At 44.8% G+C, this 27,336-nt stretch overlaps 1 protein-coding gene across 6 annotated transcripts in view; it reads left to right on the plus strand.

Annotated features, from left to right (window-relative positions):
* The window catches only part of Znf462 (zinc finger protein 462), a 135,535-nt gene that overhangs the window by 42,532 nt on the left and 65,667 nt on the right, over nt 1-27,336 (plus strand). For 5 of the 6 annotated variants that reach the window (XR_009227408.1, XM_058581614.1, XM_046451831.2 and 2 more), the window contains exons 2-6: nt 14,160-14,409; nt 14,928-20,548; nt 21,331-21,495; nt 23,230-23,333; nt 26,023-26,141. Coding sequence is in view for 5 of the 6 variants with exons in the window: in XM_058581614.1 (XP_058437597.1) it covers nt 14,190-14,409; nt 14,928-20,548; nt 21,331-21,495; nt 23,230-23,333; nt 26,023-26,141 (6,229 nt within the window). In the remaining variant the exon portion in view is untranslated. The remainder of the gene's footprint in view (nt 1-14,159; nt 14,410-14,927; nt 20,549-21,330; nt 21,496-23,229; nt 23,334-26,022; nt 26,142-27,336) is intronic. The other variant, XM_058581615.1, reaches the window with a different exon arrangement.

The following is a 27,336-nucleotide window of genomic DNA, read 5'->3' on the forward strand; positions in this document are numbered from 1 at the left end:
ATCTATTTATTAGTTCTACAGTGATACTATTTTTGTCATCAGTTCTTTCTTCCACTGCCTGCTCCCCTTTCATCTGATGCTGATGTCTAATCATCTCATCTTTGATCTCTTCTTCCACAGCATCTCGGTTAATTGTTGTATATAATCTCTCTCTGTGTCCTGTTCTTTCAAAATCCATGGCTCCCTGGTCTTTTCCATGTCTTTCCCCGAGTGTCTTTCTTCCCATCTTGTCTTTGGGATAGAACAGTTGGAACTTTCTCTCAGCCCCCTGATAATGAAGGTGATTCTCTCTGGACATCTGCTCCTCTAGGCCACTCTGTTCTCCCTCTGAAACCTGAGTTTGAGTCTCAGTGGCTCGTCTTGTGTTCCTGGGTGGGATGTGGTGAATTTTATCTCTGAACTCTGTGAATATGATTTTAAGTTCTGTGTTTGGTTTGAGGACCATTGAGTCCTGTTGGTTGGCGGGGGGGGGGGGCAACCTTTTTTTTTCTCTCTCTCTCTTTTTTCTTCCTATTTTTCTCTTCTTTCCTTCAGCCAAGCCTTTGCTTACCGTTTGAGACAATTAGCCATCATTCTTTTCTGGAAGTTCTTCGTTAACTTAAAGCATATTCGCTGCTTTTGAGGGATTTTCAAACACCTTTGTGTATTCAGTTGTTGGTCTTCACTCTGCGTTTAACTCTGCATCTTAGCTTTAATGCAGCAATCAGATGACCAGAAATGTTTTGTAATAAGATTTTATTTATCACAAAATCTTCTTGACGTGGAACATTCCAGGATCCTGAGGATTTAACCACCTCTTAGCATCTTCTGGATAAAATTTTCTAATTCTTTCCTCTGTAGATGGCCATATCCTACTTTAGAACTCTCAAGGACACCATGCCATGACCATTATGAAGTTGTTGGTTTTTTTTTTTTTTTTCAAAGTTATACTGTAGAGTTTATATACTCATCTCATGACTGAATATTCTTTTGTTTTTTGATTTTTTTTAAAATAATTTGTTTTAATTAGTTATACATGACAGTAGAATGCTTTTTGACACATCATACATAAATGGAGTATAACTTCTCATTCTTTTGGTTGTACTGTTGTAGAATCACACTGGTCCTGTAATCATATATACATATAGGGTAATAATGTCCAATTCATTCTACTATCTTTCCTATTCCCATATCCCCTCCCCTCCGTCCACTCCTCGCTGACTAATTGAGAGTACCTCTATTTTTCCCTAGCCCCCACCCTCTATTGTGGATTAGCATCTGCATATCAGAGAAAACATTCAACTTTGTTTTTTGGGGATTGGCTAATTTCACTTAGCATGATATTCTCCAGCTTCATCCATTTACCTGCAAATGTCATAATTTCATTCCTCTTTAAGGCTGAGTAATATTCCATCGTGTATATATACACCACATTTTCTTTTTCCTAATCTGTTTAAGGGCATCTAGGTTAGTTCCATAATTTGGCTATTGTGAATTGAGCTGCTGTAAACATTGAAGTGGCTGCCTCACTGTAATATGCTGATTTTAAATCCTTTGGGTATAAACTGAGGAGTGGGATAGCTGGGCCAAGTGGTGGTTCCATTCCAAGTTTTCTGAGGAGTCTCCATACTGTTTTCCAGAGTGGTCGCACCAATTTGCAGTCCTACCAGCCATGTACGAGTGTGCCTTTTCCCCCACATCCTTGCCAACATTTACTTGTATAATTGATATCAGCATTGGTTGGGCCCTGACATTTGTTCTTTTAAGGACAGTGATTGTCTTTTTTGAGTGTATTCTTACTTGCTTCTGATAATGGATCTGCAACTTAGTATTTTTCCATTAATTGCTGAATAAGAAGTTAAATATTTCCAAACATTAGTTCTGTTATGCTCTATTGTGATTTGAATGTGTCCCCCCAAATCTCATGTGCGAGACAATGCAAGAAGGTTCTGAGGAGAAATGATTGGGTTATAAGAGTCTTAACCCCTGATAAGAATTAACTGGGTGGTAAATGAAATGGTAGGGTGTGGCTGGAGGAGGTGGGAAATGGGGTGTGGCTTTGGGTATATATTTGTATCTGGTGAGTGGAGTCACTCTCAGCTTTCTGATCACCATGTGAGCTGGTTCCCTCTGCCACACTCTTCTGCCATGTTGTTCTGCCTCACCTTGAGCCCCAAGGAATGGAGCCAGCTTTCTATAGACTAAGACCTCTGAAACCATGAGCCCTCAAATAAACCTAGCCTCCTCTATAATTGGTGCTGGTTGGGTCCTTTAGTCACATCAGCAAAAAAAAGCTGACTAAAACATGCTTTTCAAGGACTGCCTAGCTATTATTTTGCTCATTCAATCAACAACATTTGACATAGGGCTCCTGAGCAGTGGAGAGGGGATGCCCTGGTAGCTGGTGGTCTGTTTCATACTGGAAGAAAAACTCAAGCTTGGGTATAAAACATCTGTGAGCATTGGATTTGCTGTGAGGGTGTGTTAGAACAGATCCTTGGCCTCACCTCTGGAGTTTCTGATTCAAGCCTGGGGGGGAACCTGAGAATTTGCCTTCTTCCCAAATTCTTGGATAAGGCAGATGCTATTCAACCAGGGAACAGACTTTGAGAACCTCTGCCTTCATGCATGGGGGTAAGTTAGACATGCAGAATGTCAGTAAACATTGTACATGGAGGAAGAAAGTGAACAAATGTGCCAATCGCAGTATCTTCTCACTAGAACGATGGTCAACTTTTGTAAGAGACCTGTATGAAAGTATTTAATAAGTTGATCTCAGATGTTCTGATATTTTTTATCAGTTTTTTTTTATGTCTACCAGATGGGTATAAAAAAAACACTAGGAATCAAGACAGGTAAATAAAGAATAGAGTAGTGTGAGTCAATAAAGAAAAATATTCTAAGTTGCAATTGGTTTGATGGCAGTGTATAGTTTGAATTGAAATTTGCTATCAGCAAGGTTCTGGTATCATTGGTCTGATCCCCTTCTAGATGTGCCACAGGGAGGTTGGCTTTCTTGCCAGGCCTCCGTGGGACCGACTGCTCTTTCCCTACATGTTTTACGTGGAACTGACCCTGATATTTTCAGTTACCCTTAAGGCTTGTTCGGCCAGTCCCTTCACTGATTCGTTGGCAGTGCACATTTTCCATAAGAAACAAGACAATGTTTCTCATGGGGTAGATTTGGCAGGCGTAAAGCTACTCCATAACCTTGTTCTCATTCCATGAGGTTGGATTCTGAAGAAAGATAATTCAGTGTTATAGCTCTTGTTTTTCTTTGCATACCTTTGTCAGCAACTTTTAGTCTTCCAAATGTGTTTCCAAAGTATGAACGCACGGCTTGCATACCTAAGAAGCTCTTTGAACAGTCAGACTGCAGACAATGTATTTTGCACCTTTTCAGTTGATCTCCTGAGTGTGAATTCAGGGCAGAGGAGAAACTGGGGGGGGGGGATTATTCTGGAATCTGCCTCCCCAGTGAAGAAAGATGCTTGTTACTGAGAATATATGGAGAATACATGAATAGTTGCTGGCAATCTGAATAATACTTAGGGAATCTCCGTACTGCTGGATTCCTTTCTCAGTTTAGGGAATTCGTCACCAGAGAATGTTCCAGAAGGATAGGCAGGTTACTTTTCTTGAGACCTCAGTTTCACTGTTTTAAAAATGAAGATGTTGGACCAGCTTGGACTATCTGGTCTTTAAGATCTCCTCTCCAGTGAACATTATGGCCTTATGGGTGATTAACTTTTAGAGTGGGCTCTTCTCTTTGACTTAAGGAGAGCACAAGTAATATATTGTTTCGATGTTTTCCAGGGATACTAAGGAGAGAAAACTCCTACCTGAATGTGTTACACTGCCTGCTACTGAAAATGTTTTTACAGTTTTGATATGTAGGGGGAGAATTGTTCCTCCTCCTTCCAGAATACTTTGCAAACAAAAATTAAAAGGATTTTGGGAGGAAAGGTGACCAGATGGTCTCAAATGGAGACACAGGTGATGTCCCAGGTGTCATATCAGCTGGGGCTGCTTCGTATTATGATACATTTGTGGGTGGACTGGACCAGTGTAGAGGGATGAGGAGGAAGAGGAAGGTGGCCACTTAAATATCAAGCACAGGTGGGGACTTTCTGGTATCCTGGTAGTCAGCTAATCACTGTGGTGTGGCTTCCTGAGTTGGGAGTTGTGTAACACTAAGTGTTCATTTTTCTCATCTATTAGAGGCTTTCTGGAATTGCTCACGTTCCTAAACATTTGTATGAGTCAATTTCTCCAGGAAGCAGGCATGCATATAGGTAGTCATTCATACCACATATCTCATTAGGGCCAGACCTGTGCTGGGCTCTGGGGATATAAGAGCAAAGAACTACACATTACTCGTTCTCTGAAGAGTGATTTTGAGTAGCCTAGGGGCCCATCACTTTGAAAGAAGATAATTTTACACATTGGAGAGAAGAAAATATGCATTGTGTTTTTTGCAGAAATTTTTAGTTGGAGGCCACTTGCTAAGTGTAGAACTGGACCATTTTTAATGACATTGGCCTTTACTCCCAAAGCCCACAGGATTGTCAATGGCACAAGGGCCTTTCCACTAAAGAAGGATACTCCAAATAGTCATATCCCTTAATCTTGGATTCTCCTTGGAAAATTTTGGGCAAAATTCCAAAACCAGGAAAATAGAAAAACTCATGATTATCATTTGGCTGCTAAGATCAATTAGAGCCACAGAGTTGTAAATCTTAGAGCTGGGAGAAAAGGTATCGATTTCCTGGGCCCGAAACTGACCAGCCGGGACCCCAGGAAGTGCTTATAAAATGAGGTGGATTAGATGCAGAGACTGAAAATACGTAGGGATCACTTGTGAGAGGGTGTCCAGCCTCAGCACCATTGACATTTTGGATAAAAGAATTCTTCCTTAGGAGAGCTGCCCTGTGCATCCCAGCAGTGTCCCTAGCTTCTACCAACTAGATGCTGGCAATACCCTTCCAACTGTGATAACTAAAACTATCAGCAGATATTGTCAGATATCCCTGTGTTGGGGGCGATGGAAAATTTCCCTGATCACTACTTTGATAATATAGGATTAGTAGAAGAATTCATTTCTCATTACCAGTCTTTTTCTTGTTGTGGTCAGTTAGAATCTTATCATTCAGAAGCTCTGACTCGTTTTTTTTATTCACTCCTTCATTCATTCAACTCATATTTGCAGAGTACCTATTGGGTACACTGAGTATCCTGTCCCTAGGTCTGTAGATAGTAATGTGAACAAGTCAGACAGACAACCCACTCTTGGGGTACTGTGTTCCAGTGGGAGGGACAGACTACAGAAAAACAAGTGCCATGTCAACAGGAAGGAAACAAAGTGTCCTAATATGGTAGAGAGGAACTGTGGGTGTCATTGTGGGAAGGGGGCTCACATTCACCAGAGAAATGGTGGCAAATGTGAGAGGGAGTTGTCAGGGGAACCCCCTTGAAAGATAGACCTTTAGAGCCTCATCTTGAATTTTGAAGGTAGCGCATGGAGATTGGCATTTGTATGTCTCTGAATAATCATAAAAAGTAAGGGAATGAATTTAATAAGAAAAAAAGTCTTAAAATATGAGAAGGAAACTTGTGTAACGGTCCCTTATACAAAAAGGTTGAACACCCTGGTCTAATCTCTTCATTTAGCAAAATTATAAAATTGAGGGCCTCAAAAGAATCGCTCAAGGTAAAGATGGCAGGCAGAGACATCACACCTACTGTCACTTTTTGGTTTCAGTGACCTGAGAACAAATTCTTTAATTGGCTGGATAGGCATTTCTGCATGGCTTTTTTTGAACAGCCCAGGAGTGAACAAGCTGAAACTCCTAATCTGCTTGGATGAAAGTGGGTGTTTTTATCCTGCCCCACCCGCTGCTGGGGATTGGTCCCAGGGCCTCACATATGCTAGGCAAGTGTTCTACCCTTGAACTACATCCTCAGCCCCTAGAGTGGGATTTCTTCATTAAGGATTTATGGGATGTGGGGCTTGGCCAAGTACCTGAACACTAGTGTTTTCACATGGTGATGAAGTCTGCAGTTGTGTTGACAGATAAGTGTCTAAGCTTTTTTTCTTTTAAGAATAAACTTTTACATGGTGAAAGTAGATTGGCGACTATAAGAAAAAAATTTTCTTAGCTGTTCTTTTTTCAAAATCCTAATTCTTGGGTATCTGCCAGGCCTATGCTGTCAGAGTCTATTAATTTATTGAAGCAAGGGTGGGAACACCAATGGATCTGAATAAGCCAGTTGGTTAGTTTGATAAGCAGAAAGGACGGCTTTCCAATGGCTTCTGCTACAGGTAGAGGCTAAGAGGAGGGGAAATACAATCAATCTCCTATTGTAGGAGGACTTGAATGTGTTTGTGGTCTATGTAGACCTAGCCACCGTTTGCCTTTCTAGAAAGCAGGCTGCTTAGGACTTTCATCCTGACATGGTGATGAGATGAAGAGCCACGATTTGGAAAGAGACAGGAAGCCCCCCGGGTGCCAGGCTTAGGTAATCAACATTGTCTGATATAAGGAATTTGACTGGAAGGGCTCACCCTTTTTACCTGCAGACTCTGGTCATTCTCATCTAAAGGAAGTGACTTGTTGGAATTTTTTTTTTTTTAATTAAAAATTTTGTGCTAACGTAGTATATTTTTAATTGGCTCGCAGTTACTGTGCATATTTATGGAGTACTGTGTGGCATTTCAATGCCTGTAGATAATGTGTGGTGATCATATCGGAGTCATGGCGTATCCAGCACTCTATTTCTTTGTGTTAGCAACATTTAAAATCTTCCCTATAACTATTTGGAAATATTCAATTACATGTCACCCACAGTAATCCCACTGCACTGTATAGTATTATAAATCATTCCTCCTAGTGGCTGGTCTCAGCTTGTCTATCATGTACAAGGTGCTGGGTTCAATCCCCACCACCCCCAAAATAATAATAGTAATAGTAGTACTAGTAGTAGTAGTAGTAATAATAATAATAATAGTAATAATGTTATTCCCCCTGTCCAGTTTCAACCCTATACCCATTAGCCACCCTCCCTGCATCCTTCCCACTCCACACTCTTCCCGGGCAATAATTACTGCTATTCTGTTTTCTTTGAGATCAGCTTCAGCTTCCACATATAAGTTTAAACACATGGTATTTATCTTTCTATGCCTGACTTATCTCACTTAACATCATGTCCTTCTGCTCTGTCCATGTTGCTCTAAATGGACTTGTCTGAATTTTTTCGAACAATCCATGAGTGAGCAAGTCTCCCAAGAGATTAGACTGGGATTTTTGTGGGCTTTCCCCCAAATAAGAGAAGTTCCTTTGGCAAAACTTTCTCACACCCGCTTAAGTCAGCAGCTGCCCAACGGTTTTCTTCAGCTACTCCTAGAGAGCAAGGTAAGTTGTTGAAAAGTTTTCTGAATCCCCTGTAGAATGGAGGCGTGATGGGTGTGGCTGGAACTTATGGGCCAGGAGTGGTTTTAGCCAGGAAGGTGCGTCCACCACCTGAGTTGGGTGAGGCTGAGGGCCTGCAGGGAGAGAGCCAGTGCAGTGCTGGCCTCTGTTGAGGTGGAGGAGGCCTCTTTCTGCAGCTTCTGCTTACTGTGCATCTTAATCAGTTCTGTAATGAAGACCCAGCAGCATATCTGCAACTTCCCTTTAATTTTACAATTTTTATAATGAGAGTCCTTGTAGTGTGGAAAGTGCCTGTAGAAACCCAGCCAGCATTCTGAAGAGTCTATAAAGGAACACCATGATTTTCTGTCTCTGTCGCTGGGGTGAGGTTTGGCTCCGAAGGAGAGAAGTCAGTTATCCCTGGCTCTGGATGCTCGGGCAAGAGTGGCTTCAAAGTTTCCAAGGAACTTTCTGGTGAACTCATGGCATTTCAGAGAATTCCTCTGGACTTATCGTTTCTCATTTATTCATTCCACACCGACTGATTTCCCATTATTTGAAAGAACATCATGAGCTGGACTCTTCATTTGTCATGGTTGCGTTTTGAGAATTTTGCTGTGGGAGAGGAGTCTTCGTTCTGTCTAACCCACATCTTGAGAACGTCGTCCAGACACTTCTCAGAATCAGAGTTATCTGGTGAACTGCAGGTTCCCCTTTATAGACAATGAGGTCTGAAGCCACCGAGATACCACCCTGCTTCCTCCCTTTCTTTTCTTGTCCCTTCTCTCCTTTTATCTCTTTGCTCAAATCACACGCTTCCTTTTCTAAGGACGGGAGAGCTGGCAGACTGCCTACTGGCCTGTTGGCCTCAATTAGCCTTATATCATTGCAAAGGAATGCAGGAATTCTCCAGAAGGTCTGTAGTATCTCTTTCTGTATTAGACTCTCACTACCTGCTTTCATAACAGGTCACTTAGCCAGAATCACTTCTTCCTTGCATATCTGACATTTTCTAGCCACTTGGATTATATCCCTAGATGCTCATCTCATTTTAATGATGATCCCCAAGGTATCTGCTATGAAATGCTCTGTAATACTTGAAAACTTTTCTTTAGGAGAGCAAACCTAACCTAAGAGATAACCTCAACACTAGCACCCTTACCTAGAAGGTGACTGGGTTATTAATCTGCAAATTGCCTGCTTCAGACTTTGTGCTGGTGTACAAGTTCCCACAGATGGACCAGGCCAGCCATATACAACAGAGGCCACTCACATTGGCAGGACTTGGTCTCATGGTATTTCCCTGCTACTATTTAAATTCGGTCTCTTATTGGGGGTTACATATGTGATTGCAAATTAATCCTTTCTCTTCTGAAAATTTGGTTTTGAAGAACAGCTGTGTCTCCCTTCTGAATTCCTTAATTATTTATCCTCCCTGATATGTTAAACCTTTCATTAGTGTGGTGAATTGCCAAGTGTACACAGAACTGCTTAGATCATGTAGCAAACAGTATAAACATTTGATAGGACATTTGAAGACACCACATGGTGAGCCAGGATCTATAGTCATACCAAATGCTGTGGGATCGATGAAGGTAGCTTGCTGTTGAAAGTTCTTTGTTAGTTTATTTTTTTCTTAAACTATAACATGGGGAGAGTACATGTCATTTGAACTTATTCAGAAAAGGACTGATTCGCGCTAGTTCTTGTTAAATTTGTAGTACACAGGCCCATATCTGAGTTAAATAGATAGTTTTCTTGACTATCTATCTACCTACCTACCTACTTACTTACTTAGATTTTCTATATTGGCATTTGTGGATTTGATTTTCTAACTACTGTTCCTGAGATTTTATCTCAGCTTCTCAGTCTAGTGCTGTTTACAAAGACACTTTAAATGGTTTTTAAATTGTCAGAACTTCACTTTGGCTGTGACAAGAAAAAATGATTAATGGTGTTCTAGAACAATCCTTGTTGCAAAGAATAGCACCCCAACATTCCCAAGTTTGTTAATTAGTGTTTGTCCCCCATCTTTTAATCCTTTGGTCCTGGGGCTTACAATTAGAAATATTAGCCTCCCAATATACCCCACAACTGACCTCATCGTAACAACAGCTTTTGGTCTGTAAATACATTTTTAAGAATGGTCTTTAGGCTCCTGATTTTTCTGTATTTTTGTTTCTGTTCCAACATGTATGCGTACTGTCACCTGTCCCCGGGTAATTAGTATTTCCATTCACAGGAAAGGAAAGTCAGAAAAGGGCAAACAACAGGTGCTAACTAAAGCCCTTGGTTAGAGTGAGGAGAACTGGGGAGCTCAGTGTCTTGTAAATGAAAGTAGGTTTCTGGAGTGGCCAGAGGAAGAGCACCTTATGGTGTATCTGGATCCATTTCTCAAAGGCTTTGAAGGTTATAATTAGTTGCCACTGGATCACATGGCTGTGGGCTTCTCGGCTTTATTTCTGGTCTGCAGGCCTTCAGTCAGAGAACAGGTTAGATCCAGGCAAGGACTGTGCATTTTAATTTGGTCGCTTCCTGGAGACATTTGGGGTTTTGACTTGAGGACCAGGTTCTGCTCTTGGCCATCAAGCTCAAAGAGAGAGCAGTGCTTGCCAAGCTGACCTGGACAAGGCTGGATGGTGGCAGGCTTGCCAGAAGGCTGGGAAACGTCAAGGACGCCTCCCTTCTCCAGTTACATCTGAGCAGTGAGTTGGAAGGACACAGGATCAGGCTGCAGTAGTCTGCTTTCTTCTTCCCAGGTGAAAAATGGAGGCACATGCACCTCTGGAATTCTGAGCATAGATGGTGGGCGGACAGCTGGTACCAATGGAAGCTGGTGTTCTTGAGACCGAGAAAGATCAGCCTTTGTCCATCGTGTCCCTGTCCCCATTTTAGTGTTTACATCCCACATCTTTAATGGGGATCTCTTGGAGGCTCTCTAATGTCTTCAAGTGTTTGTCAAAATGGATGACTGATTCTGGAGTTTCCCATCAAAACTCCACATTTTGAAATTTGCAAACCATAAGTAGAAACCAAACAAACCAGCCACCAAAAATAAGAAGTTTGAAGAACAACAAATAATCAGGATTGTCTAGGGTTTTCATGTCAGGAGGACCAGTCACACTAGGTGTTGGCTGTTGGAGAATGAATCTGGATTCACTTTGCAGGCATCCAGCAGGGGTGGTGTTTAAAGATGGATGCTCCTAAAGGAAGCCTGTTTGACCTTCAGGGGCCTGGAGGTCTTCCATTGGGAGTCGGAGGTAGAGGGGGGTGCTTGTTGGATTTGTAGATTGATCTCATGACCTTCCAAATAGTGTTTCTTTTCCTTTAGTTCAGAAAGCTTCCTTTTCTGCTTTTGATTTTTCTGATTTGGTGAGAAAAAAATATTGCTAATCTCATAATAGCAGTGTTATAAAGTGAAGTAGGTGGATTTGAGGTCAAGGCTTTTAAGTTGGAATAATAATTCTGTAGCCTCTTAGGTTAGCCCCTTAGGGGTCGCCACTCTTCTGAGTTGATGGAATAGTCACATGCACAGGGCTTCACTTCTCATCTTTTTTCTAGAAGATCACCATCTGCTGCTGCAAAAAAAAAAAAAAAAAAAAAAAAAAAAAAAACCCATATGCTGGTTGATAGATGGGCAGGTCATCCCCAGGTCCAGTTTTCTTTGTCCTTCGTTCCTCATTTCTTCTCCTACTCTTGCCTTTTGCTCGAGTGTACATCTACCGTCTCATAAACATATCAAGTTTCTGTTTCTTTGATTGTTTGGGCCATGCCAGCAATTTCTGTTTGCTTCTTCTGTCAGCATCTTCAGGAGAAAAGTGTACACAAAGGCAAAGAGGCTTTCAAAGTAGGCTGCATCCTCATTTCCGTCTTGGTGCAGACATCAAATTGAAGGCCATTCGGCTCTACCTGCCGCCAGTTCTCTCAGCAGCCTGGAGATTAACCTCTTCTAAGGCTCTGAGCTATTTTTGAGGTCGGGACTGCAACAACATTAAAGCTAGAACCCATTAGAAAATCACTTTCATCATCTCTTCTTTTTCCAAATCAGTGGCCCTTTTTTTCTGATCTCATTACCCTTTAATCTCCTTTGTAGCAGAACAAGGAGACTGTTGGTTTGTGTTTGTAGCCAGTGAGGTTAGCATCCTTGATAACAGCTTCAGAAGACACCAAGATATTAAGAGAGCTGCACCAAGAGAGATGAATTCCATCTCCCGGTGGATGACTTAATGCTGTAGATGCGGTGCTTTCCTTGTGTGGAGCCGTCATTTTTGTTGATGTTGTGCAAAGCGGGCTCAAACTTTCCAAAAGACACACAGCAGAAAGCCTTTTGTTGCATTATTTCTAAAGGCTTGAAGTTTTGAAGGGAAGAGATTTTGTTTTCCTCTCCGCTACACAATGGAGCTTTCAGAGAACCTCTTTTAAAAGGAATAGCTACAGCCTTTGTGTTGAAGGGTGTGTCTCTTGGCAGGGTCTGCTGATGCAGACAGACTGGCTGGTGATTAACAAAGGTCATTAGACTTTGGAATCTGGCAAGCCCCATTGGATGGTATGTCTTCTGTGCGTGGAAGGACGACTCCCAAGAAGCCAAGGCGTTGTGGAGGTCCCCCCCAGGGTACCCCCCAGACCCTGCTGTAGAAGAGGGTCTGGTCCTGGGTCGTCCTGTTCTAGCCCGTGCTCAGCTAGGACTCACAAGCCAGCATATCAATCATGGAATAAAAGAACCTTTGGAGATCTTGGTGAATGACATTTGAGGAGGAGAAAGGTGCTGCTTTTCGGAAAGAAATGAAAACAGTTAATTCTTTGTTGGGAAGAGAAGAGCAGAGGAGGAGCCCAGCCTGCCCTTGTAGCATTCACTGGTGATTGTCAGCCTAGCAGGATCCAGAAGCCATGTTGTGCACGGAGGAGGAGAAGCTCTGAGCTAAAATGGCTGCTTCTAAAGCTCAGAGGACTAGGGCAGCTTAGTGAGTCTTAGAGCTCCAGTGACGCAGGAGCTCCTATCTCTTGAAAGTGTGATAAACACATTCAGCAGAGCTGTGGCTTGTTTGGCTGAGATGAAAGGACTAAGCCGGGGGGATGGGGAGTGCGCACTGGATGATCTGCTTTTTTCTGTGAAGTGTTCTAAATGCAGGAGTCATCCGCACCATGGAAAAATTTGTTTTCAGGTCTAATGGACTGTGCAAAGGAGAAGTGGGGTGGGGCCTCTGACTGCTGTAATTTGATCCAGAGCTGATAGCAACCTCTTCCACACAATTTGGGTTGGTGCTTAGACATAAAAGCTTGTGGATCTGGAATATTGAGACTTAGTTAGCTGAAAAGACTCTGGTGCACAGTTCAATGTTTATTGAAAAAGGATAAATGGCTGGGTGAAAGAAGAGGAGGTAAATATCTGCGTCTCACTCTGCAAGCTCAGTGTGTCCAGAGCTGGACTTGCCAGAAGTTATTTTAGCAGGCTATCAGGAGGAGCATTCTTTCAGAGAAAATCCTCATGCGACGGCTCCTTGTACTACATTGACATATTATTACTGGACTTTGTTCCTCCTGCAGAAATCATTTATCTTTTATAAGAAAAGTAACAGAAAAAAATTGCATCATAAAATAGATTTGACTACAGCTTTAGTTCTTGGACATCTGGTTCTAGATTACAATGACTCAGTAGAGTTTGTGAGCTTAATGAAGTAACTCATTAAGATGATAACTGGCTGTCTCGAGGTAGGATATAGATTTAGATAGGAAAGATGACACCTTTGTAATACATTTTTGACTTCTTGAGGGTGGGACTCTCCATTGAGTTAGTATGAAACTTTCTGTACACTTCAGTCGTATGGTAACTAGCAGAGAAGGTGGCTAGGCAGGTTTTGCTTTATTCCATACCAGGTTCACAGCTTTTACATCCAAGTATGCACTTCACATTTGTAAAGCAGAGATGAGGAAAAAGACAAAATCAGGACTTAGGAAGCCCTTCTTCAAAACTGCAAGCTTCTCTTGTCTTAATGTCGATTGAATTGCCAAGGTGCAACTTTAAACTAGAAACTGGATTGTCATCTAAAGCCGGTTGTTTGAAAACCCCATGAGAAATATTTTATGACCTAATTAGATTGGAGTAGCTGTCAGGTTTTAATTGGTAGGTGGCAAAAGAGCAAATAACCGTTTAACTCATGGACGAGGAAAAAAAAAACAAAACTATTTGGCAAACAGGTGGGCCCCAATATCAGTGAGGATATTAAAATAGTACAAATGAGAATAGAATCCACCACTCCCAAGATTTCAATACTGTTCCACCGTTTTGTGATAAAACACCCATGTAATAACATTAAAACGGCTCGTAGAGATTGAGATTTGCCCTTTCTCCCGTGTAGACAGCCTCTGGTACTTCTAAGAAGACTCTAGTTCCAAAAGAAAAATCAGTCTGAGGCAGAACCAAAGTCAATATTAAGTGACCAAGAAATTTGAATTTAGTGGAGAAACTCGGAAACTGCTAAAACTTGTGAAGTATTAAGGGTTTCCTTGACAAATGACATTTGAAGATCTATCAAACCCCCCAAAAACGTTTATCTGGGTTTTCTTTTCTTCTTTGAAGTTATGAAGTCAAGGACATCCGTCTCTATTATGTCTGATTGCCTGTCTTTGGCAAGGGTTCCGGCTGGCAAAGCTGAATAAGAACAATGTACTGATGATATTGGAATTTTCTCCATGAACAGCCGTGTGGCCCCCTCGGCTTGAGGTACGGGATTGGTGCATTCCTTATAATGCTTTCTTCTGACTTCTCTGCAGGTTCCTAATGTGAGAGAGTAGACCCGGATCATGGAGGTGCTTCAGTGTGATGGCTGTGATTTCAGAGCCCCATCTTATGAAGATCTCAAGGCACACATTCAGGATGTCCACACAGCATTTCTGCAGCCAACTGATGTTGCTGAGGACAATGATGATGAGCCACGATCCGGGTCCATGAATGCCAGTAATCAGACGGAGGTGGAGTTTTCTTCTATAAAGGATGAGTTTGCGATTGCCGAGGATTTATCAGGTAACTCTATACTAAACTCAGCATATCTGGTGTATTCTAATTGCTCTCATTTATTTTTAGCCTGCAGCCACAGTTCTGGATATGTGTGGCTTCTATGGAGTTTCTTGCTCTTTGCGGGCCATTGCTGTTGGCTTGTGCATCATTTTTCTCTCCTAGAGGGACCTAGGTTTTTGTCCTTCTAGCTTCCTCCTGTCTCCTACTCTTTAGTTTTGAGAACAAAATTTCTAGAATAAATATTGTAGTTTATGAAATTGGTACTTTTCTAGCTCTGTGGCTCATTTCTGGAGATGAAGAGAGAGTGGTAACTAGAGCCGTTCACTGCATCTTCATCGGGGAGAAGGGGCCATGCATGTCTGTTCATTAGTGCTCTGTGAAATCTCTTCATGAAAGCATCTTGAGGCACAAGGCCTTCCAAATGTGATGCTTATTAATGAAGAATAATTGAAATGATACTGATTTGCATGATTGAATTTCTTAATTCTCTTTTCTCACTTTGCTTATATGTTCATTCTCTCTAGGTCAAAATGCAACTGCATTGGGGACCGGAAGTTACTATGGCCACAGTCCAGGATATTATGGTCAGCATATTGCCCCTAATCCCAAACCAACAAACAAGTTTTTTCAATGCAAGTTCTGCGTACGCTACTTCAGGTCAAAAACCCTCCTCATAGAACACACTAGGAAGGTCCATGGGGCTCAAGCTGAAGGGAGTTCAGCAGGACCTCCCGTCCCAGGATCCTTAAATTATAATATCATGATGCACGAGGGATTTGGAAAGGTCTTCTCTTGCCAGTTTTGCACATATAAGTCACCAAGGAGGGCAAGAATAATTAAGCATCAGAAGATGTACCACAAAAACAACCTGAAGGAGAGCACAGCTCCTCCACCTGCTCCCGTCCCCTTGCCAGACCCTGTGGTTCCTCCTGTGTCCCTGCAGGACCCCTGCAAGGAACTGCCAGCAGAGGTTGTGGAGCGTAGCATCTTAGAATCCATGGTGAAGCCTTTGACCAAGTCTCGCGGCAACTTCTGTTGTGAGTGGTGCAGCTACCAGACACCTCGCCGAGAACGCTGGTGTGACCACATGATGAAGAAGCACCGCAGCATGGTCAAGATCCTTTCCAGCCTCAGACAGCAACAAGAAGGGACTAATCTTCCTGAAGTGCAGAACAAGAATGCCCCCAGTCCCCCATCCAACTCCACTTATCTGTCCATGAATGCTGCAAGCCGGGAGATACCCAACACCAACGTCTCCAACTACAGGGGCTCCATCGGCAACTCCATCATGAGACCCAATTCTTCAGCTTCCAAGTTTTCGCCCATGTCTTACCCTCAGATGAAGCCGAAGTCACCTCATAATTCTGGCCTTGTTAACTTGGCAGAGAGATCCCGTTATGGAATGACTGACATGACCAATTCTTCTGCTGACCTGGAAACTAACAGCATGCTAAATGACTCTAGTTCTGATGAAGAGTTAAATGAAATAGACAGTGAGAATGGCTTAAATGCTATGGATCACCAGACATCAGGCCTGTCTGCAGAGCAGCTGATGGGCTCTGATGGCAACAAATTATTGGAGACCAAGGGGATTCCGTTTAGAAGATTCATGAATAGGTTCCAGTGCCCCTTTTGTCCTTTCCTTACCATGCATCGACGTAGCATCTCCCGTCACATAGAAAACATCCACTTATCTGGAAAGACAGCTGTCTACAAATGTGACGAATGTCCGTTTACTTGCAAGAGCTCATTAAAACTTGGGGCTCATAAACAGTGTCACACGGGTACTGTGTCAGATTGGGATGCTATGAACTCCCAGAGCGAAAGCATTTCCTCCTCACTGAATGAAGGCGTGGTGTCCTACGAGAGCCCCAGCATCAATGGTAGGAAGTCGGGAGCCATGTTGGATCCCTTGCAGCAGCAACAGCCTCCCCAGCCACCACCGCCACCACCACCGCCACCACCACCGTCACAGCCACTCCAGCAGCCACAGCCACCTCAGCTCCAGCCGCCACATCAGGTGCCACCCCAGCCACAGCCACCACCCACGCAGCCGCCACCACCTCCCACACAAGCCCCGCCCCTGCACCCCTACAAATGCACCATGTGCAATTACTCCACCACCACCCTGAAAGGGCTAAGAGTCCATCAGCAGCACAAACATTCGTTCTGTGACAACTTGCCAAAATTTGAGGGGCAGCCCTCAAGCCTACCACTGGAAAACGAGACCGACAGCCACCCCTCTTCCAGCAGCACTGTGAAGAAAAGTCAGACCTCAATTCTTGGGTTGTCCTCCAAGAACAATTTTGTAGCTAAGGCCTCTAGGAAGCTCGCTAATGACTTTCCTCTCGATTTATCGCCCGTGAAGAAGAGAACTAGGATCGACGAGATAGCAAGCAACTTGCAGAGCAAGATTAACCAAACCAAACAGCAGGAAGATGCCGTGATCAATGTGGAGGACGACGAGGAGGAAGAGGAAGACAACGAAGTGGAGATAGAGGTGGAGCTGGACAGGGAAGAGGAGCCCACAGAACCGCTCATGGAGGTTCCCACTTCCTTTTCAGCCCAGCAGATTTGGGCCCGAGATGCCAGTGAGCCCCAGAAGGAGCCCAGTTTCCGCAGCATCACCCACGACTATAATGCTACCAACGGGGCTGAGATTGAGCTCACCCTTTCCGAGGACGAAGAGGATTATTACGGTTCCTCAACAAACATGAAAGATCATCAGGTTTCCAACGTAGCTCTGCTGAACACCCAAACTCCTATCTATGGAACTGAGCACAACAATGAAAATACAGACTTTGGTGACTCGGGAAGACTTTACTATTGCAAACACTGTGACTTTAACAACAAATCGGCCCGGAGTGTTAGCACCCACTACCAACGAATGCACCCCTATATTAAATTCAGCTTTAGGTACATCTTGGACCCTAATGATCACAGTGCAGTGTACAGGTGCCTGGAGTGCTACATCGATTACACCAACTTCGAAGATCTCCAGCAGCATTATGGTGAGCACCACCCAGAAGCCATGAATGTACTCAACTTTGATCATTCGGATCTGATCTACCGGTGTCGGTTTTGTTCCTACACGAGCCCCAATGTTAGAAGCCTGATGCCCCATTACCAAAGAATGCATCCCACCGTGAAGATCAACAACGCGATGATCTTTTCCAGCTATGTCGTGGAGCAGCAGGAAGGTCTGAATACCGAATCCCAGACCCTGAGGGAGATTCTGAACTCGGCTCCCAAGAACCTGGCGACGTCCACTCCCGTGGCTCGTGGTGGTGGAATGCCTGCTGCGTTTGGTAAGAATACTCCTTCGAAGACGTTTACTCCAGAATGTGAAAATCAGAAGGACCCTTCGGTCAACACCGTGGTCGTTTACGATTGTGACGTTTGCTCATTCGCAAGCCCCAACATGCATTCTGTCTTGGTCCATTATCAGAAGAAACACCCTGAAGAAAAGGCTTCCTACTTTAGGATCCAGAAAACCATGCGCATGGTGTCTGTGGACAGGGGCTCTGCCCTTGCTCAGTTGTCATTTGAGGTGGGTGCTCCAATGTCTCCCAAAATGTCCAACATGGGTTCCCCACCCCCCCCACCACCCCCGCCACCAGACCTCAGTACTGAGCTTTACTACTGCAAACACTGTTCCTACAGCAATCGGTCAGTTGTGGGAGTGCTTGTTCACTACCAGAAAAGACACCCAGAAATAAAGGTTACTGCCAAATATATCAGGCAGGCTCCTCCCACAGCTGCAATGATGAGAGGGGCCGAAGGGCCCCAAGGCTCCCCTCGGCCTCCTGCCCCCATGCAACCGCTGAACCGAAGCAGCTCTGAGAGAGATGGCCCTCCTGTGGAGAATGAGATGTTCTTTTGCCAGCACTGTGATTATGGGAACCGGACGGTCAAAGGTGTACTCATTCATTATCAGAAGAAGCACCGAGACTTCAAGGCCAATGCAGATGTGATCCGGCAGCACACGGCAACCATCCGAAGCCTCTGCGACCGAAACCAGAAGAAACCTGCTAGCTGTATGCTTCTCCCCTCCTCTGGCATGGAGCGGGACAAAACTAAACTCCGAGCGCTCAAATGTAGGCAGTGCTCATATACCTCGCCCTACTTCTATGCACTGAGGAAGCATATCAAGAAAGACCACCCTGCCCTGAAGGCCACGGTCACGTCCATCATGCGATGGGCGTTTCTGGATGGCTTGATAGAAGCTGGCTACCACTGTGAGTGGTGCATCTATTCCCACACAGAGCCCAATGGTTTGCTCCTCCATTACCAAAGGAGGCATCCAGAGCACTATGTGGATTATACTTACATGGCTACCAAACTCTGGGCAGGGCCAGATCCATCCCCATCCTCTCTCACCATGCAAGCTGAAGCCAAAACATACAGATGCAGGGACTGTGTTTTTGAAGCCATCTCCATCTGGGACATCACCAATCATTACCAAGCATTCCACCCCTGGGCCATGAATGGCGATGAGTCGGTACTGCTAGATATCATCAAGGAGAAAGACACCGTGGAGAAGCCCATCCTTGGGCCGGAAGAGCTGGCAGGCCCTGTGAATTGTGAAAACAGCATGCCCACCCCGCTCCCCGAGCAGGAAGCCGAATGCCCAGAGGATGCAAGACTTTCCCCAGAGAAAAGCATGCATCTTGCTTCAGCCAACCCCGCCATCTCCTCCACCCCCTACCAGTGCACGGTGTGCCAGTCGGAGTATAACAACTTGCACGGCCTCCTCACCCATTATGGGAAGAAGCACCCCGGCATGAAGGTGAAGGCTGCTGACTTCGCGCAGGACATCGACATCAACCCAGGTGCCGTCTACAAATGCAGGCATTGTCCCTACATCAACACTCGCATCCACGGTGTCCTGACTCACTACCAGAAGCGACATCCGGCCATCAAGGTGACCGCGGAGGACTTTGTGCACGACGTGGAGCAGTCTGCGGACATAACCCAGAACGACATGGAGGAGACGAGCAGGATTTTCAAGCAAGGGTACGGTGCCTACCGGTGCAAACTCTGTCCGTACACGCACGGCACTTTGGAGAAACTCAAAATCCATTACGAGAAGTACCACAACCAGCCCGAATTCGATGTCTTTTCCCCATCCCCCCCGAAGCTGCCAGTCTCCCTAGAGCCTGAGATAACCACTGAAGTGAGCCCCTCCCAAGTCTCCATCACCGAGGAGGAGGTGGGAGAGGAGCCCGTGTCCACGTCTCACTTCTCTACCTCGCACCTGGTCTCCCACACTGTGTTCCGGTGCCAGCTCTGCAAGTACTTCTGCTCGACGAGGAAGGGGATCGCCAGGCACTACCGCATCAAGCACAACAACGTCCGCGCCCAGCCGGAGGGCAAGAACAACCTCTTCAAGTGTGCCCTGTGTGCCTACACCAACCCCATCCGCAAAGGGCTGGCGGCCCATTACCAGAAGCGCCACGACATCGATGCGTATTACACCCACTGCCTGGCAGCCTCCCGGACCATCAGCGACAAGCCCAACAAGGTGATCATCCCGTCCCCGCCCAAGGACGACTCCCCTCAGCTGAGCGAGGAACTCCGGAGGGCAGTGGAGAAGAAAAAGTGCTCCTTGTGCTCCTTCCAGTCGTTCAGCAAGAAGGGCATCGTGTCCCATTACATGAAGCGCCACCCGGGGGTGTTCCCAAAGAAGCAGCACGCCAGCAAGTTGGGGGGCTACTTCACGGCGGTCTACGCGGATGAACACGAGAAGCCCACGGTGATGGAAGAGGAGGAGAGAGGCAGCTTTGAGAAAGCCGAGGTGGAGGGCGAAGCCCAGGAGATCGAGTGGCTCCCGTTCCGCTGCATCAAGTGCTTCAAGCTGTCCTTCAGCACCGCGGAGCTGCTGTGCATGCATTACACTGACCACCACAGCCGGGACCTGAAGAGGGACTTCGTCATCCTAAGCAACGGCCCCCGCTTGCAGAGCTCCACCTACCAGTGCAAGCACTGTGATAGCAAGTTGCAAAGCACAGCCGAGCTGACCTCACACTTGAACATTCACAACGAGGAATTCCAGAAGCGTGCCAAACGTCAGGAGAGGAGGAAACAGCTTTTGAGCAAGCAGAAATATGCAGATGGTGCTTTTGCAGATTTCAAACAAGAGAGGGTAAGGATATGTTTTGATTCCCCTTCCCCCAGGAGGCCTCTCATCACTGGTGCTCACATGCACTACTTCTTCGTTGCCAGCCAAGCTGCTGCAGGCTTCCTAGTGACTTAGCTTGCCAGAGAGCTCAATAAGTCAATTAAACATTTCGAGCTTGATATCCCCTGTTCTATGCTCACCCCTCTCCACGGTCCTGTCCCCCTCCCTTTCTCCCTCTGACTCCTCCCATGGCTCCCCAGGGGAGGTTTGGGGTGGTTTCTGTGTATGTCTTTTCTGCCAAGTAGCCTAATCTGAAGCCTAGTTATACAACAGTGCTCGCTCTTTCCTAAGGCCGTGGTGGGCTGTCTCTTGGTACCATTAGCACTTCTCAGCCATGTCTTGGTCTTCAGTGTTTGCTCCAGCCACCTAACACCTCAAGGAGTAGATTTAAAAAAAAAAAAAAAAAATCAAGACGTTCATTCATGGCGCAGCTGTGCAACGCTTCATCTGCATAGTTGAAACTGGTTTGAAAACCAGATAACTTAGTGGCAGTGACTATGAGCTTCCTGCACAGAAATCTTCTCCACTCACAAGCCGTAACATATTTGGGTTCCAGAGACTGTGTCTAGTAGGCAGTGTGCCATGACTGAAAGAAGTTGTTATATAAAAATACTCGCCTATGTCTCCCTTGGTGTTTAACCTGCTAATCTGCTTTAAAATAAAAATATGCCAGTAAACTACAAGAATAAATGCCTGCCATTGAGGGAGGGCTTGGAGTACTGATGGCTACCACTGTATTTTACCAGCCTTTTGGCCACTTAGAAGAGGTGCCAAAGATCAAGGAGAGGAAAGTGGTGGGCTACAAATGTAAATTCTGTGTGGAAGTGCACCCAACGCTCCGAGCCATCTGCAATCACCTGCGGAAGCACGTCCAGTATGGCAATGTCCCGGCCGTGTCCGCCGCCGTGAAGGTGAGAATGGAAAGTTCTGGATGCGTGTTCTTGCGTGTGAGCGGCTCGAGGTACCTATTAACCCATTACTTAAAGCAGCTCGGGAAAGAGCATCTCAGAGCGCGGGCACTCCCGGGAGTGGTGCTCCCCTCGGTTTGGCTTGCTTTGATTTCTTTGCAGGTTGGACCTTCATCATCTTTCTGTTGGGGGAAAGGTCGAGTTTTGATCTGGTTTCCTCCCACGTGGATAGTTTGTGGACACAGAAGGTCCTGGATTCTCGGTACAGGAGGCTGTGGGTCGTCCTTCAGTTCTGTGTTAGTGCCATTAGGTTCTTGCTCTTCGAAGCGGCCTGAGCTCTTACGAGGAATCATGTGGGTTCTGTTTCCATCATCTGTTCCTCCTGCTGCCTGAATCTTACTATTCTCTTCTGGAGGAGGATTCAGAAAGCCCAGGAGACCCTGTCCTTTGCTTCTTATCTTGGGTCCTTGGGGGAATGTGAAGGGTATTAATTAAACCCAAAGACAAAAGCCTTGGAGTTGTACTTGACCCTCAGAGCCCTTTGACCTGGCTTATCTGTTTCATCCCTTCTCCCCATGTGCTGCCAAGTGTCCTCCCGACTCCCCTGACTTTCACGAGGCCACCTGTTTTGAACATCATAATCCAAAGAGCAACCACAGTTTCCATTCCACACCTCCATCCCTGCTTTGCAGAACACTGTTGCTGTGCACATGGCATTTTTGAACACGGAAGTAAACTCAGGTCTCTGCCCTTTCTCTCTGGATACATGAATGTATTTGTGTCATCTGCCCTTCTTGATCTTGCATCCTGTTTTTGCCAATTTAGCACAAAGGTAAAGCTTCTACTTCATTGAAGACTGAAGCCTTCTGTCTTTGGACAGAACAATGGCAACCCAGGGACAGCGGCAGGTGGCTTCCTCTACATACCACTGCAGCGTGCCCCAGGATTGTTTCCTGGAATCAGTGCAAGAGAAAATCAGATCCAACGAACTACCTCGAAAAATGGGTGACTTAAAACCAGGCTGCTCCTTAACTCTTGGGATGAATTATGCAGCCACCTGCAGATAAGGGGTGAGGGTGAAGTCACTGTCTGCGGGTGGGAGGCAGAGAGCAGGGTCTTTTGCTTTGCCTCACATCAAATAATGGCCCAAGGCTCCTTGATGGTCAGACCGCTCTGTTGTTTCTCATCTTGCTTTCCTTTTCTCTGAACTATAACCCTAACCAAATTTTATGTCGGTCTAGATGAGCAAATAGTTGAAATTTTCTTTTAAAGATGGGCAATCAAGTGAACTGTCTTCAGACTGGGATAACGCCTCTCACATTTCCCAGGCAGTGGCGACCGTTGTCCGGATATGTTGCCTTAAATCCACCATGGCATGAAGAACGTCAGTCAGGCTTGCCCTCCCTCCAGGGGGAGCCAGAGAGGCAGGGGAGGAACCTTTAACCGCAAATGCAGATGAGCTTGGGAGATGAAGGGAGCAGAGGAAAGCTGGGGGCAATGACGATGGATATTTATTTTGTTGGTGGGGCATGTGTGTGTGTGTGGTTCTCTTAGCAGGAGGCTGACGACCCTTCCCACTTGTTCCTGGATGGATTGGAAGCGGCCAAAGATGCCAGTGGCGCCCTGGTGGGCCGGGTGGATGGTGGACACTGCTTGCTTGATGGAATGTTGGAGGATGAAACCCGGCCGGGGGGATACCATTGCAGTCAATGTGACAGAGTCCTGATGTCCATGCAGGGGCTGCGTTCTCATGAGAGGAGCCATCTGGCCCTGGCCATGTTTACCCGCGAGGACAAGTACAGCTGCCAGTATTGCTCCTTTGTCTCTGCCTTCAGGCACAAGTAAGTACTATTGGGTGGTCCTTAGTGGTTCCTGGGAGAAGATTTTGTAGTCAGAGGCAGCTAAAGCTACAGTAGGAGAAACCAGAATGAGCGAGAAGGCTCCACTCAGCCTGGTTTACCTGCCCTCATGCTGCCTGAGCCTTAGGCTTCTCAACTGTAAAATGGCACTAAGAACAGGAATGCTCGTATGGCATTGGATTTGGCAAACGCAGACATTTTAAAAAATAGGGGGTGGATGAGTTTACGGATCTGCCAAATATTCAGCCACAGCTTAGCCGTCATTTAAGGAAACAGAGTTCCATTTGGAAAGCTGAATTGCCAAAGAGGGAGAATGAGGACTATTAAACCATGTGACCAAAGAACCAATCACTGCTTGTGATTTTAAAAGAGACCTTTTGAAGTATAAATTTGGGGTAAGCATGTAATGCTTCATGGAGTGGTGGGAAGTAAGTTTTGAAAAGCAAACTTTTGTTATATAGCAGAGAGGTTCAATCGTGCATATTCATATTCTTGGAGGAGGGTAACTGATAGTGGGTGCTCTTTATTTTTGTAAATATTGAAATTAAGTGATGGGATGTTTGCTTCTTTAAAAAGATAAAGTGCTACTCGGTGGTTGCTGAAAATAGGGGGAAGCAGTGTTTCTGCCGAGGTTAGGATAGGTCACAAACCTTTTATTATTATACAGGGCCTCATATCTGATCTTTGCCGTTAGATCCCCACTCCCTTCAGTTCACAAGTATTTACTGAATAGCACCTGGCAGGTTGTCCGGCACATAGAGGAACCCCAGCAAATACTTGTGAACAAGGAAGACCCCCCCACACACACACTAGCCCCTGAACCTTGGGGGCACATAAATAAACAGGACAGGGTCTGTGATTTAAGCGTTGGGTTATAAAACAAAGAAAGGGCTTGGCAAATTCAGGTCCATTTCTTTAGAGAAATAATATTAAATGCCACGAAGTTCAACAAAGGAAAGTGTTATATCCACTTTGGAAGCATCAGGAAGGTTTTATGGGGTGTGGGGTACTCAAGTCGAGTCTTGAAGTTAGGAAGCTAGGACCGGGAGAGTTGGGAAAGGAGGTTAAGTGTGGAGGACAGATGAGTGGCCAAGCCAAGGAGGATGGTGGCTCCCTGGGCCTAGCTGGGGTAGGGACGGGTTTCAGTTTGACTGGTTCTTAGATTATCTGTAAAGGACTAGTGGAAGATAAAGTGTGAATGTTTGAATAGAGACCAGATTTGGAGTCTCAATGCCAGGAATGAACACTTTACAAGTTTTATTACTGGTAAAAGGAAGAGTTGGGTATGAGTAAAGTAGCCATAACTGATAATCGTCCCTCACTATATAAGCAAATTCTAGTATTACCTTTTTACATTCTCAAAATCTCTCTTTACACGAGGGATGTTCCTATTATTATCTCCATTTTATGGGTAAGAAAAATGAGACCTGCAGGCTGGGTGTGGTGGTGCACACCTGTAATCCCAACGGCTTGGGAGGCTGAGGCAGGAGGATCCTGAGTTCAAAGCCAGCCTCAGCAAAAAGCAAGGCACTTTGCAACTCAGTGAGACCCTATCTCTAAATAAAATACAAAATAGGGCTGGGGATGTGGCTTAGTGGTTAAGTTCCTCTGAGTTCAATCCCTGGTAACAAAAAATAAAAATAAGAGTGAAAAATGAAAGAAAAGTGAGACCTGCAGAAAGTAAGTAGCTTGCCCAAGTGCATATGGCTTACAAGTAATCATTGAAATTTTATCCCAGCCAGTCTGACTCTTATAACTCCTGCTCTTGAGTTGAAAAGATAGATAGAGATTATTTCAGAAGTGGTAACAGTAGTTGAAGTTTGGGACTGGTTGAGGGAATGGACCTGCATTCTGTTAAATGGTAAGCAGTAGCATTCCCGTGTGGGTCATTTAGAATGGCATTTAGTTCTCTGGGGTACTGACACAAATTAGAACTTTCCCCCGTACTTTGTTTGGTAGATTTATCATTTTTTAGACTCCTATTTGTCGTAAAGTATGGGGGTTTCTTCTAATTAATGTCCTCGTAAGTTGCTTCTGGAAGACTGATGTGCAACAGATGTGGTTGGGTTTATTACAGGGGGGTGACTAGCGCCCTTGATCACATGACTCCTTCAAACTCATTGCACTGTGCCTCCATACTCACGTAGATGCTGGAACAGATCAGCCCACTGCAAGCAGGTCAGCCACTTTGAAAACTCCCTTCTCTACTCCAGTGTTCACCCTGCAAATAGAATTAAAATTTAAAAATGCAGCTTTTTTAAATGCTAAATCTAATTTCCATTTTTGTTTTGGATTAGTTAAGTGGATTACTCTCACCTCCTGGGCAGAAAATATGAATTCACTGACCTTGGTTATACATTTTTTTTCTGGATGCCCTCTTTTAGTTATGGGACTTCCAAGAAGAAAAATAAGGATCTCCCATGACTTGTTCCCACTTGCCACATCTCTTACTCCAAAAAGGTCTCTTTGTGTCTTTCTTTAGCTTTCCCTCCTCTTTGAGCAAGTCCAACAACTCTTGCTTAGTTGTTGATTTATTTGTATGGCAAGGGCCCTCTTTAGAAAGTAGATGAAGGGATTTTGAACAGCTTGGAAGTGGGATGTGTAGAAAAAGTGGAGAAAATGTTGAATGTAGTTTTTAACTTGTTTCCCTTTCTTTCCTTTCCACATTAAGTTTGGATCGCCATATGCAAACCCACCATGGACACCATAAACCATTCCGATGCAAACTCTGCTCCTTCAAGTCCTCCTATAACAGCCGGCTGAAAACACACATACTCAAAGCTCATGCTGGTGAGTTGGTATTTGTGGTGCACAAGTTCTTTAGGATGCTCTGAGTTCACAACCCAAGTCTTTATTAAGTGAAATTTTCATCCTCTTTCCCCATGCATGAGCATAAGCTATTCCTGAAATGGTTACAGGTTTGTTTTTATTTTTATCTGTTAAAGAAAACTGGAAGCAAAATCAGAATAATATTTTTAAGAATTAAAAGTCAAAATAATTACCCATGTCATGTTTAATTCATCCTACCAACTAGAATTAGACTGTTCTGCTTCTTAAAAGATATTTCTGAATTACCTAACCTTGCCAGTGGAATTGCAGAGAATTGTTATATGCACTAAAGAGAATTCCCCCCCAAAATAAAAGTGTAACCTAAAGGAAGTTGGATGTACCAAAGAGAACTCAAAGTGTGTGAGATTTCTCAAGATGGGCCCATGGGTCAGTTGTTTCCTTTCTCTTTGGGGTTGCAACTGTGTAGGAACTGTGCTGTCTCTCAATGCTTATCTCATTGGGTCAACCTGGTGAACACCTGTTACCTATTAAGATTCTGCACTGAGCATGTTATAGGTATCATCCTATTCAGTCTTCATGGTAATCCTACAGGGTAGGTGCTGTGTGGCTTCCTTTGTGCCTTGTGTAACACTTTATAACATTTTGAATAATATTATAAAAACTACCCAAAACCAGGGTCCTTCATTTTTGCCATGTTTGTACCTTGTGTCTCTTTGCTATCTCCAGAGTAGTGGGCTCATTGAACTGGCTTATTACCACAAAACTACTCAAGCCTTCTGGCTGCTCTGAGCCCCACTGGGGTTTAGGGATGGGACAGGGAGATTAGCTACATGGGCCTGTTTCTATCTTTTGGTGTTTTTATGTCTCCAGGAAACTCTCCTAAAGTTCAAGGTGTAAGTGGCTCCAGAGTTCAACCCCAGTCTCTTCTAATTTGTGCATATTGTAAATTATTGAGCTGGGACAGCATTTTGGTGCATTTTCCCCATAGGCCTCAAGCTTTATCAAAAGTTCTGGGAGCTGGTAAGTGGTTGGACCTGTGGGAAGGACTCTGATGAGTGTTCAAGACTGCGCACTGATTCCAGGGCACTAAACTGAAGACTGTTTTGGGGGCTGACCAAGCTGACTGGCTTTCTTCTGCTCACTGGCTAGCAAGAAGGAAGCATCTAGAAAGAGAGAATAGGAGCAGTATAATTCC

This window comes from Marmota monax, unplaced genomic scaffold (genome assembly GCF_021218885.2).
Source record: "Marmota monax isolate L192 unplaced genomic scaffold, Marmota_monax_Labrador192_F-V1.1 WCK01_AAM20220418_F8-fsc00020, whole genome shotgun sequence".
NCBI classification, from domain to species: domain Eukaryota; kingdom Metazoa; phylum Chordata; class Mammalia; order Rodentia; family Sciuridae; genus Marmota; species Marmota monax.